This window comes from Callorhinus ursinus, unplaced genomic scaffold (genome assembly GCF_003265705.2).
Source record: "Callorhinus ursinus isolate GAN/ISIS: 27379988/994484 unplaced genomic scaffold, GSC_fseal_2.0 scaffold1, whole genome shotgun sequence".
Taxonomy (NCBI): Eukaryota; Metazoa; Chordata; class Mammalia; order Carnivora; family Otariidae; genus Callorhinus; species Callorhinus ursinus.
In genome coordinates, this window is record NW_027397063.1 from 36,918,842 (window position 1) to 36,931,526 (window position 12,685).

The 12,685-nt window shown below is 38.5% G+C and overlaps 1 protein-coding gene across 8 annotated transcripts in view; it reads left to right on the forward strand.

Annotated features, from left to right (window-relative positions):
- EPHA6 (EPH receptor A6) overlaps nucleotides 1–12,685 on the forward strand; it is an 831,631-nt gene that overhangs the window by 791,556 nt on the left and 27,390 nt on the right. For all 8 annotated transcript variants that reach the window (XR_012378040.1, XM_073892326.1, XM_073892340.1 and 5 more), the window contains one exon: nucleotides 8,700–8,849. Coding sequence is in view for 7 of the 8 variants with exons in the window: in XM_073892326.1 (XP_073748427.1) it covers nucleotides 8,700–8,849 (150 nt within the window). In the remaining variant the exon portion in view is untranslated. The remainder of the gene's footprint in view (nucleotides 1–8,699; nucleotides 8,850–12,685) is intronic.

The window sequence follows — 12,685 nt, forward strand, 5'->3', positions numbered from 1 at the left end:
GAGCCCCTCAGCCCCGTCCTTTTTATAGAGCAATGCTTCCTCAGGATTTCGGAAGATTGTGCCCTCTCCTCTGTTGAGTGGCTGGTCCCAAACAGACTGCCTCTAAAGATGTCATTAGGTCATCTGGTCTCCCCTCCTTGGCTTATGCTCAGAGCTAGCCTTTTTGACAATGGGTAATTTGAGGTCACAGGGCCGCTCTGAACTGATGTATCACAACACTTGATGAGACAGTGGCAAGAGAGGACCTGCTTCTCAGATATGTTCAGTCAAAACACGGCGGGTCTCTCACAAGAGTCTGATTAGTGGATAAAGTGCCTGTGGGCATAATAATGATGCAGGAATCCACGGAGCTCAGCATTAACCCTTTTTGTCTATGTTTCCTTAGACAGAAGTGGAGGTTGTCCCTTCTGTTTTACCTCACTATGGTATTCACGTATTAACAAATCATAGAATATTAAACCTTCACAGGAGCTACAAGATCACACAGTCCAGCGCCCTCAATTTACAGAGACTCTGTAACTTATCCAAGATCACACAACAAATTAGTGAAAGAAAGAGAGGGGTTAGAAGCCACACATTTGGCTCCACAGTCATTTCCTCTCCCTATATTGCACATTCTCCTTCCAAAGTAAACACCCCTGCGTTTGTGAAAATCACCACTGTGTATGCCCTGGAGCCCTATACATTTTCTCCATCCTTTTTGAATATTTGTTTTCAAACAGGGTTTGTAAGTAATACTAGCATAAAAATAGACATACCTCATTTTATGTAGTCTCTTTTCCTAAAATTCGGGATCTGAATTTTTTCCACAAATACATAGTGTCAGATTATGGAAATAGATAGATGGCATAAGTATTAGTCACTGCTAGTTATTAGTATTATTCTTACAGGACAACTTGATAAGAAAGCAAAGGATTGACTCGTTAGTGGTATACATCAATTTGAGGCCATTCAGATAAAAATGCTTGTGTTCTATACATGAAGAATTATATTATTTTACATATTATATTAGCATTTAATGTACTAAATATCTCAGTATTAATGGCCCCAAATAATCTTTTACTCCCCTTTATGATTTATGTGGTACATCTTTTAGAACTATTACTTCTGTGTTAATATCCATAGGTCTTTGCCATAAGTAGTACAGATGAGAAGCTTAAGAAAACTTTGTTAAAATACAGTGGGGAGAGAGCAGAGCAGTACCTCGTCTTCTGTACGGCTGGATTAAAAAGAAAAAAAATCAGAGAGAGGGACGGGAGAGAAAAGATACAGGGTAGAGTGCTACTGTCCAGGGAGGGAGTAATAGGATTTTTCACTCTGTTAGTATCCACTGTTCCCTTCAGACCTTACCATACAGAATGTTCACAGAACCATAATGAATGATAGGTTGTTTTGAAAAAAATTACCTCTACTGTCAGTGGTATTTACGTTATCTACACTCAGACACAATGGCAATCCTCATAATAATGTATATGTTTAATTCTAGCACATTACAGTAACATTGTGTCCTACTTTACCTGCCTTATAGGATGGCATAGAAAATCTAATTTAACAGATGTCCCCCACAACAGTGTTACTCACTTAATGATGTAGCACCTATGTTCTCATCAAAAGAGAGTACTGAGAAATAGGTGGCAATGAATTATTTTCAGGAGCAATTTAGGAGGAAGCAGGTGAAAATGATTCTAATTCTTGAGGCTTTGAATGGCACAATAAGCACTGTTTGATTACGGGAACAAAAAAATTAGCATTCACTGAGCTGTTTATGCATTTAGACAACGAATAAAAATGTAATGTAGTTGCAGGTAGATAATGCGAGGAGAGAATGAGAAAGTCTTCCCTTCCATAGTTAGGAATGATTTTAGAGAGTAGAAAACAAAGCTGGCGACTTAGCCATTCATGTTTATTTGGAATCGTGTCTCATCTGGTCCTATCTTTATGAAAAACACGGTCTAAATAAATTTCAAAACTAGATCATTGTTCGTTTCATAATCAGAACAGGAGGGTTGCATTGACGTTCGAGTCAGGGAGGGGACAGCACTGCCTGCAAGAGCCAGGAGGATAATGGAAATAGGGCAAGTGTGTCTGAGGAAGATTCAGTGAAGATAGTGGAGTGGAGTGGTGGGGCTCTGGAGAGTCCACACCCTGTTTAAAGGCATTTGGAGACACTAGGGGGAAAAAAAAAAACAGCCATGGAAAACCTAACTGTGGACCCATTTCAGCTCAAAGCCAAACAGTTGGTCAGCTCTGGATTCAGTAAAATGCAAGACCCCGAGACCTCAGTGAACACCCACACAAGGTCCTTGGCACAGGGAATGAAAGCCCGGAACAAGAAACAACTATTAGGAAGTCTTTGTCTTATATAAATATATAAAAATGGTTGTTTCATGTTTGTGGCCTAAAACAATGCTATTTACCATAAATTTCTCAGCGCTTATCATCCTATAAAAATTAAGAACCTGTGACTTATATTTTTAAAATACTATGCAAGAAGGGTCTTCTGCTTATAGCAAGAGTGTCTCAACCTGGCATCTATAAATCACGTGATACTGATGCAAAATTGTGTGTATGTGTGCATTTCTATGGGTGCATTAGTGAGGAGAGATGGTTTGTAACTTACCCACTGTATCAAACCCCACAAAGAGAAGAGAAACACTCAGGAAAAGGCAAGAAATCCTTTGAGAATCATTATCAGGCAGATCCAGCTGTAGGCAGGAATCTGGCTGCCAACATTTAACCACAGATAACGGTCTTTGATGACAGAATTATACCTATAAAAGGATGAGATGAATGAGCTATGTCTTCAGTCTCAGAAGGGCACTGGTGGGCATAGAACCGAACTCACTGAACAGACAGATTTCCTCAAACTGGACAAGACAAGTCTAAATTAGAAGAACTGAGTCAGAGCTTGTCTACCAATGATTGATTTGTTGCCTGGCTCCTAAAAGCTCCTAAAGCTCTTGTGTGAGATCACCCTTGAGCCTGGCACTAGGGGGTAGGCTAGTGACTGGAGATTAGAAAACCAGGATGCTGGGGTGCCTGGGTGGCTCAGATGGTTAAGCCTCTGCCTTCGGCTCAGGTCATGATCTCCAGGTCCTGGGATCGAGTCCTGCATTGGGCTCCTTGTTCAGCATGGAGTCTGCTTCTCCCTCACCCTCTGCCTCTCCCCCTGCTCACGCTCTCTCTCTGTATCTCTGTATCAAATGAAAAAATTAAAAAAAAATTCTTAAAAAAAAAAAGAAAACTGGGATACTGACATGGGCTGGAGTTGCCAAGCAGGTCCAAATAAGAGACATATTAACTGCATAAATTAAAGAGAAAAATAACGTTTCCTGAGCGCCTACCCTATGTTGGCAGCTAAGAGGTGCTTCATGGATACAATCTCATTGAATCCCCTTAATAAATGTTATCTAGAAACCTATAAGAAGATCTCTTCTCTGTGATTACAGATGGATTCACTCCGTTGTAGTCCTCCATCTTTCTTCAAAGAAGGATGAATATTATCCTATTTCAGAAAAGGATAAAACTTCACACAGTACCAAAGTTGCCCTAGATCACTAAACTTCAATGAAGGAGAGAAGTACACATCCCTCTGAGAGGGGGTGGGGAGGTGGTTTTAAAAAGGCTTGCACAATATAATGTAGTTGTGCCCAATAATATTATGATTTGTTGATTTGGGATTACAAACTAGAAAGAGAAGCTCAGAGATGGACTTACCTCTCAAGATCAGTAATTCTCAAGAGAAAGAAGAATAACACCCAGTGAGGGTTGTCTGTATAACTAGCATGTTAGAGAGTGATTTGCTCTGACTTCCCAGGACACCATACTGAATTAAGGGAGAAGACTTCAGAGTGCCAATTCCTCCACCGTTGCTCCCCAAACCACACCACCACTGCTCCAGATAATCCCACTGACAAGAAATTTTCATGTAAAATGAACTGTCAGTAAACAAACTAATGCCTCTTTCATCTGACCTCAGGAAGTGTCCATATAATGAGTTTTCCAAATAACCAGTGGTTGCTCATTAAGTGTATTTTAACCCATGAAGAGTGAAAAAGCAAAAAGGGGGAAAGGTCAATGTCCTGGTTTCATGCCTTTCTAATATGTATTTTCATGCTGTTGCCTTCTTAAACTAAAAGTGATTTATTTTAACCCTTCCTTACGACTGAGGATGATCCTTGTGACCATTAATTATTGGTCTGGGATGTGAAACAAGAGTGTGCTTATGCCCCCGTCTGTCTGTCATCCGGCCATCTGTCTACATGAACTCAGTACCACCTCCGATGGCCTATCTACTCCATTTAATGGGAGCCAAGAAACTGTAGGCACATATTAAAACTCACTCGAGTTTATTATTTTATGATCATTAATTCAAATTCCCTCATCTGAAATATAAGACTCAGAGTTAAGGCTTGCCCAAAGTCACACAATGGATTGTAGAACAGTTTCATCCCACTTAGGATTTGCAGTTCTTAAAGAAAAATATTTAGTTAGAATCATTGTTAGAAATTTCTTAAATTAATCTCTAAGCAGAGTATATATGTTTTCTGTAGTGTAATTCTTATATCCCTTGACATTTGGGTATCACAGAGATAGATTAAGGAAAAAAGAAAAAGTCTGCAGGCAGATTGTTGCCTATTCAAACCATTTGCCTTTAAGATAACCATCAAATCCAGTGAATGAGAAATGGAGAGAGATTTAAGTGTTCTTGTTTCTCAGTGGAAGTTTTCCGTTTGGTTTCAGTATTAAGCCATTGTAACCTTACTATATTTCAATTGATTGTCTCCTGCACTGAAGATTAGAGGATCAGGTTCTATTACCTCAGATGTTAAATACAACTATAATGCAACTCTCCTCAGGGGGTAGAGGGTTTACAGGTATAATACAGGGTTCCTGGTCATTTCTTCAGGACTTTCTCTGCTGTGACCCTAGTTTAGACAGCAAGCTCTGGATAGGGCTTAAAAAAGAGGGAAAAAGGGTTGCTAACAATCTTTTCAGTAGCCATCCAGATCCAGTTTGCTTACTTCCTGTTCCTCCTTTGTTCCCTAAATGATTAAGCTCCCAGCATAAGGGAAGTACCGGGAAGTGAGGTCTTTAGAGTTGCATTCAGTCATTTTGATTAGCATCACTGGTAACTTTTTTTTCCCCCACATAAACATATGGTAAAACAACATGTAATGTTCCAATGATTGTAATTTCAAATCCAAAGTACTATCTGTTCATTCCTGAAACCTAAAATAAACATCTGGTGGTTAATGCTTTGAGAAAAAAGTAACTTAGTGTATTACCTCTGTCTATGATTTGGGATCATAGGCAAAAATAAGTAGCTGAGATTAAGCCACAAATGTATGTTGGTCCATTCAGTTAAAAAAAAAAAGGAAAAGAACTAAGCTGTGTTTCCTCTAAAATAGGAAAGGGGATAGAGACCCTGTGGTAATCTTAAGGACCTCTCCCTTTCAGCCTTATCTTACACTGAGAGGTCAACTATATTCAGTCTGTATCCACCCACTAGAAAAAAAGATTTGAAAGCTTCTTTATCTCCATCCCATATATGCTCAGAATTATTGAAGTCCGTGCATACCGTCAGGTTCATGTTACCATGCATTTTTATTAGTTAGAATTATATCTCCTACCTTAAAACTTCTGTGATGATTTTTCATCTGTAAGATTTAGTCTAGCTCACACTTCCCATTTCAAGATGGCACTTGGCATAGAATTTGAAATAAAGATGTACTGTCCATTTTGCAATGTTGCTCATCCTAGGTAAAAAAAAAAAATTGGTTTTTTCTAAGGGTGGTGTATTAGTCTGCTAGGGCTACTGTAACAAAATACCAGAGGCTGAGTGGCTCAAACAATAAAAATTTATTTTTCACAGTTTTGGAGGCTGGACATCCAAAATCTAAATGTGGGCAGGTTTGGCTTTTCCTGAGGTTTCTCTCCTTGGCTTGCAGATGGCCATCTTCTTGCTGTTCCTCACAGGGCCTTTTCCCTGTGCCTACACACCTCTGGTGTCTCTTCAACTTCTTAGAAGGACAGTAGCCATATTGGAGCAGGGCCCACCCTTATGACCTCATTTAACTTTGATTACCTCTTAAAAGGCCCTACCACCAAATACAGTCACATTGGGGCTTAGGGCTTCAAAATACGAATTTTGAGGAAACACAATTCAGTCCATAACAGATAGCAATGCTATTAATCAAATATTCGGTAATATCTTCTCCTCGAGGAAAAATAAAATCTTACAAAGGAAAAGGGAAAAGTTATTATTTACATGTGATACCAACTTATATGAAATATAAATTTATATGTGAATCATTTATATGAGATATCATTTATAAATGAATGCACCTAAAATAACCCTTAACTACATTTTTTAGCCTGTCCTAATAGAACTCACAAAGATTTAGCAAAGGAACAGTTCCAGCAGATTAGCAATTCACACTTCTACGCATTGTTTGCTGGAGAGACAAAGATATGAGAGTCAGAAATGTCAAATAAATTGCTGCTCCTGCATCTGTTCTGAAGTCAGCTCTACAAATTGGGTCTTTATTCTCTGGAATTGTGGCTTCCATATTGGAACAAACCTGATCCTAACTTAAGTGGCTTCAAAATGCAGAGCCCCAGGACCAAGGTGCTTTAGCCACAAATAGACCATAAAACAAAGGCTGCTATAGGACTGGTGCAAGTCAGAGCGTCCTTGTCCCCTCATGAAGTATAGACCACACTAGTTTGTTTGTTTGTTTGTTTTAGAACACTAATGTTGTGTTGGATCATCTTCAATATCTCCATTTCTGAATTATTTTTTTCATGTTCTATAATAGCGTTGCTTGGTTTAATAAATAAAAATATAGGATGCCCAGTTAAATTTGAATTGCAGAGAAACAACGAATTTTTTTTTTTTTTTAGTGTAAATGTCTCAAGCAATATTTGGGACATACTTACACACAAAAATATATTCCTTTATGGGACATACTTAGACTAAAAAAAAGTATTTGTTATTTACCTGAAATTCTAATCTGTGTGTCCTGTATTTTATCTGGCAATTCTACTCTAGGTTTAGAAATGAATCCTTCTCTTGCAACTCCCTTCCCCCACCCATCACCCTCTTAAACTACTATCATCAACTTTGTAAATTTAATTTCCTGGCCTTAATTTTGTACTGCCACGAAGCGTGAACACCCCAGACTTCAGGCTTCTGGCTTCCTTCCATTATACTATGATGATATATGATTATAAGATGCTCAGTGTTAAAACATTCGTTTGGCCCAGCTTTTCCCCCACGATGAAGTATTTACAAATTTATATCAATACCCCATAATACTACTATGATAACATAGTAGGAGGAATCTCTAAACCCTAGATTCAGCCAGTCACCTGTAAAGTCAGGGAATTGAATTCAAGGTATTATCCCCAAGGTTTCTCGCTACAAGTCTTTAAAATGAGGATTCCATTAAAGCTCTCATTTGCCTGGTGAAACCCAATTATTCCCATTTCGGATGAATCGCTTTTCTCTTCAAGTAAATGCTTAGATTACTAAAAAAAAAAGTAGTGTTTAGATTACTCGATTCATGGCTTCACATTTCAAAGGTGTTAGACCTCACTTCCTCAAGGTCCAGAGAATGCACCCTCTATCGCCTCCCACCCCAGCTCACCGTCACACCGGACTCTGAGCGCCGTGGGCGATCAGATGATGTGATCATGGAAATGCTGATATTGATGAAACAATTCCATCGCGGAGCGTTTGGACAGTTAAAAGAGCTGTGTTGTCAGCAGAAGCCATCTCCGCGGTGCGGGAAACCGCGGTCCGGGAGCAGCCTGTTGTTCTCTTCCGCCATCTAGTGGCGACAGGGGTGCTCTCCTCCGCTCGACTTGCTGTTCAGAGCGGCAAAGATTTCAAAGATTGTAAATCAAATGGATGAATTGTTTTATTCTTGTCATTGCAGTAAAAAGGGATTTATAGAGTGTTTCGAGAGATAAAATGTAATAAATGTTGATAAAAATTAAGTATAACACAATAGCGGGCTTTAATACCTGAACAATATAGATTAAATTCATGCAATTTCATCTCTTTAATATGTTCAAATGTGAACTTGAACACTGAAGAACAAGAATATAAACTAGCCTAAAGTGTTCTAAAGAAGAATCATCCTTCTCAAGTGCTCTTGTATAATGTTAAAGGATTTTTTAATTTAAAATAAACGTAATCATAGATAAAAAGGAAAGAGGGAAAGTTCTGATAAACATTGAATTGCAGAGAACGTCTCAGTTCTGTATTTAACCATCTATCTTCAATTAAGTTAGAACTTATTCTCATTATTATTTATACATGTAATACAATGTTTAATGAATGTTGAATGATATTTAGCTTTAATGTTCTATAATCCAGAACTTTCTTCAAATGGCATGATAGCGAGTTTAACTGTGTGAATCTAAAGTGAAAATAAATTTCTCCAATGAATGAAATAAAGTATTTCTGAAGTGTGACTTATTTCCCATTAAAGTTGTTTGCACTGAATAATTATTATAGGAAAAAATATTTCTGACATTTAACATGATTCTAGTTCTCTTATTTTTATTTAAAATGCCAATGCTATCATGCAGTATTTAGATCTTTCTAACAAAAGTTATTTAATTGGACTGCCACTTCATTTTTTAATACACTTGTGAGCCAGCTGAGAAATCTCCAATTTGTTTTCCAGGGTGGGAAAATTCCCATAAGGTGGACAGCCCCCGAAGCTATTGCCTACAGAAAATTCTCCTCAGCAAGTGATGCATGGAGCTATGGCATTGTCATGTGGGAGGTCATGTCCTATGGAGAGAGACCTTATTGGGAAATGTCTAACCAAGATGTAAGTGCCATCAATAGTTAAACTGCCATTTTGTGAGTATAAACACGTTAACACTGAGGAGTAAATATGTCTTTTGCCCTCACTCATATTAGCCCTTCTCTTCCTGAGAACTGTTCAGGGTCTGTGGCTGAGTTTGAGAAGCTAAGTAACCTTCCACTCTGAGCTGTACTTGGTGTCATAGGGGCCAGTGGATGGGCTTTGTCATGTGAGTACCTGACCCACATCTTATGGAGTCCGAGACTCCAACACACATTGCTCTGGTGCAGCGTCACCGTGCTAAAGCAACAGTCTTGACCTACAAGTAACAAAAAACGAAGAAGAATATTTACCTTCCTTTTCTTCCTGAGGGCAGTGCAATACGCCACTGCAAAGAGCAAATTAAACTAGATGTTACTTAGAAGAAAAAGAGCAAGTGCTTTCAGGCAATGTGTTATCAATATGACATTTGATAATGGTTCTTTTGAGATATGTGACCCTTTATGCAATTTCTTTTGTTTCCGTTTTACCTGTAAAAATTACCCTGGTGATCAATGATATTATACAACAGGGAAGATAACACACATTTGATCTCTACGACCGCCAAAGAGATAAAAACAGTTGTCAGGAAATATAAGTACCCTGACAATGCAAATAAGTCTACTGTCAGAACTGAAAATATATTTTAATTTCATACTTTTTCATCCCAGAATTTGGACTTTGTCTGCTCACTTGCCTTCCTCAATGTTAATGGGAACTCACGTCTAATGTGCTTCTGGATGTTCACGGGTTTAAAAAAAAAAAAAAAAAGAAAATTTAACTATAGAAAATCCCTATACACACTCAGAGTAAAACTATTTTCACATCTCTTTTTGTTGTGTTTTTTTTCCAGTCATTTGCTTGGGCATCATCTCTATACCTCACACCTCATTCATTACTCCATCCCAACCTCAAGTTGCCCAAGTATCTAAAGGACTTACCAAGTAACAAACAAAGTTTTAACACCAGGAATAGAGAAGACTGGATTTGGGTTAGCTCACCATGGTTACTGGTTCTCCCTGCCAGACAGCATGACTTTTGAAGCTGAGTCCTGCTCAGTCCTATGGGGGTCTGTTGACTGTGGAGAAGGCCAGGTCTAGACACGTACATGACAGCAGGTTTGAGGTCATACACACTGTTCAATCATTGCTCTCCAAAGCACATCCTCAAAACACAGAGCCCACGTGGCTAGGTCCTGCAGAGCATCTGCCCTTACGTATAGAGTGTCCCCTAACCCACAACCTCTGCTCCACTCCCAAAACTTAGAGTTTTGGATCCAGGTCATTTGCCAAGAGTCTGTTCCTCAGGGAATTCTATTTGAAAGACCTCATTGCTCTTTTCTGCCACAGGGCCTTGTTTGGGGCATCTTGTGACCGTCTCTCCAGCTAAATTGAATCTCAGCAGTAGAAATTTGCCCTGTTAATCCTTAAAGGAGCTATTTTTTTTTTAAACCCGTTATCCAAGGTAATGGAAGCCCTGCATTCAGTCACCACAGTTCCTGCTCTACTCTAAACCCAAAATAATGCTTGCCTACTTATCCTACTTCTATGACTGAACTAGGCCACCCAGACAAATCTCCAGAATAAAAAATCCTTTTCCCAGGGAGTTACAGTCTCCACCACACAGAAGAGCCCTCACTTCAAGTGCCCTTTTTCATTAGTACCCCATCTAGCCCTTAACCAGTTCCCCCAGCAGACTTCAAATAAAAAATGCCCAATTCATAGGCTCCAAACATTACAAATAATATACCCTTACCGATAAAAAGTTGTTGAGCATTCACAGCGGACATATCTATATTTGTTTGCACGTTATATACCAGTACTACCGTACTAATAGATTCATTTAAAAATATTTATTGGGTACCTTCTCTGTTCTAGGAACCAGAAGTAGAACAGAGAACAAATATTATACCTGGAAGGGACCAAAAGATTATCTAGTCCAGCCCAAGTCCAACTTGCTTATGAAACTGAGGCATACAAAGATGACATGTTTTCCCTAGATCATAGAGTAAGTAATTTGATGGTGATCTTAGAGGACATGCTAATAAACTTCTAGAACAAGACATGGGAAAGGAAAAGAGAAGAGGAAATAACTGTTTCTTTCTTGGTGGTCTGATATAGAGTCCATGTAACTCCTCGTGTAGCTAGTGATGTCTTGCCCTCATGGAGCTCACATTCCAGGAGAGGGGAGACAGACTGTAAACAAAGTAAGTAAGTAGAAGAGGTAGTATTGTAACCTGATAATCACTGTTTTGGGGGAAAAGAACATAAAAAAGGGATAAAAAAATGCTAGGGGGTTCATTTTGAATACACCATATATATTGCCAAATACATTCATCAAAGTCATTTCTGTATGGTCATAAAAGTCATAATTAATTATTCTTCTTAAACATTTAAGAAATTATCTTATAGTAGGTTGAGATAAATAAATGTAAAGAGAAGTTCCATTATTTTTCCTGCCCCCTGGGTTATCATCTTAGCAGCCAGGGTACGCTAGACTGCCAATTTAGTAACCATGGCCATCATTATGTAGACTATAATCCACTTAATTTTCAAAGTGCCTCAGCTTCATGACCAATAAATATAATAAAAGGACTGGGATATATGATTTTTAATATCTCTTTTAACAATAATAAGCCATGATTTTTATCATCTCTGGAGAAATTATCACACTTGTGTTGGCAAAGGAATGATTCAGATGGTTCTTTTCTGAAGTTTAGGACATTCCTGAATCTCTGTGGAGGTGCCAAGAAGGAGCTAGGACTTCCACAGAACACAGCAGATACACGTTTAAGATACCATAGCACAAGACAGATTTTTTAGGAGAGCAGCCTCTGAGGGGAAAATGTCCAAATGTGTAATTTCCAACATAGACTACCATGTAAATCATTCTTAATTGTTGCCTAGAGAGTTCCCAACTCTGTTGTCGACCCCTCCCTTCTTGGATCTTGCCCAACAACTTACTCAGCCATTCTGGCCATGGATATTGATGATCAGTGGCCAGGATGACCATTTAGAGAATGATTCTGTCTATTAAACCTCATTTGGCCACAGAGACTATATCTGGAACCAGAAAAGCTGCTGCAGCCAGTAATAGATTCCCAGCATTAAGGCAATTCTTGTTTGTTCAGGATTGCCAATGCCCATGGTACAGGGCTGAACCTGATCGCTCCCTCCACCCAGAGCTTGATTGTTTTTTGAGGACCAGGTAGGAACTAAGCTGGAAATCATCATCTCTGAGTGGTTACCAAACAGTATTCAAGCAAGAATCTAAAAATAGGAGAACAGAAAGTTCTGGGTGAGGGAGGGATTCAAACCTTCGAGGTCCTCAGATTGACACAAGACCAGAGGAAAGTGGTAAGAGCTAAAATCTTTTATGTATCTTGTGACTATTTTTTGCTGCTGATGTAAAGAGTTGAAATTCTGTTTAGTTTAACATATTGGAAGTCAGCATATCTGTGACAGATCCTGTAACCAGACTTTCTGTTTGGAAGCAGAAATAGCTTAATCAAAACTTTCCCAGCTGCTCCTCTCCAAATACTGGTTATTCCTTATTTGTTCCGCATTTCTCATTTGTTTGGTTAAAGTATAGTCTTTTGTTTGCCAAGGTGCATTTTAAATAAAGAAAGTACCATTTTGGACAATAAAAGTCCAACTATGTTCTGTTTGAATATTTTATATTTTTACTATATTTTGGTGAGTTTAACTAAGCTATGGGCTTAGTTAAATACAGAATGTTAACACGTTTTATGATTTTAAATGAGTTTAGGAAATTTCAGATCTTTTTTATGAAATAGTTCCTCTATTCTGTAGACCATGGCA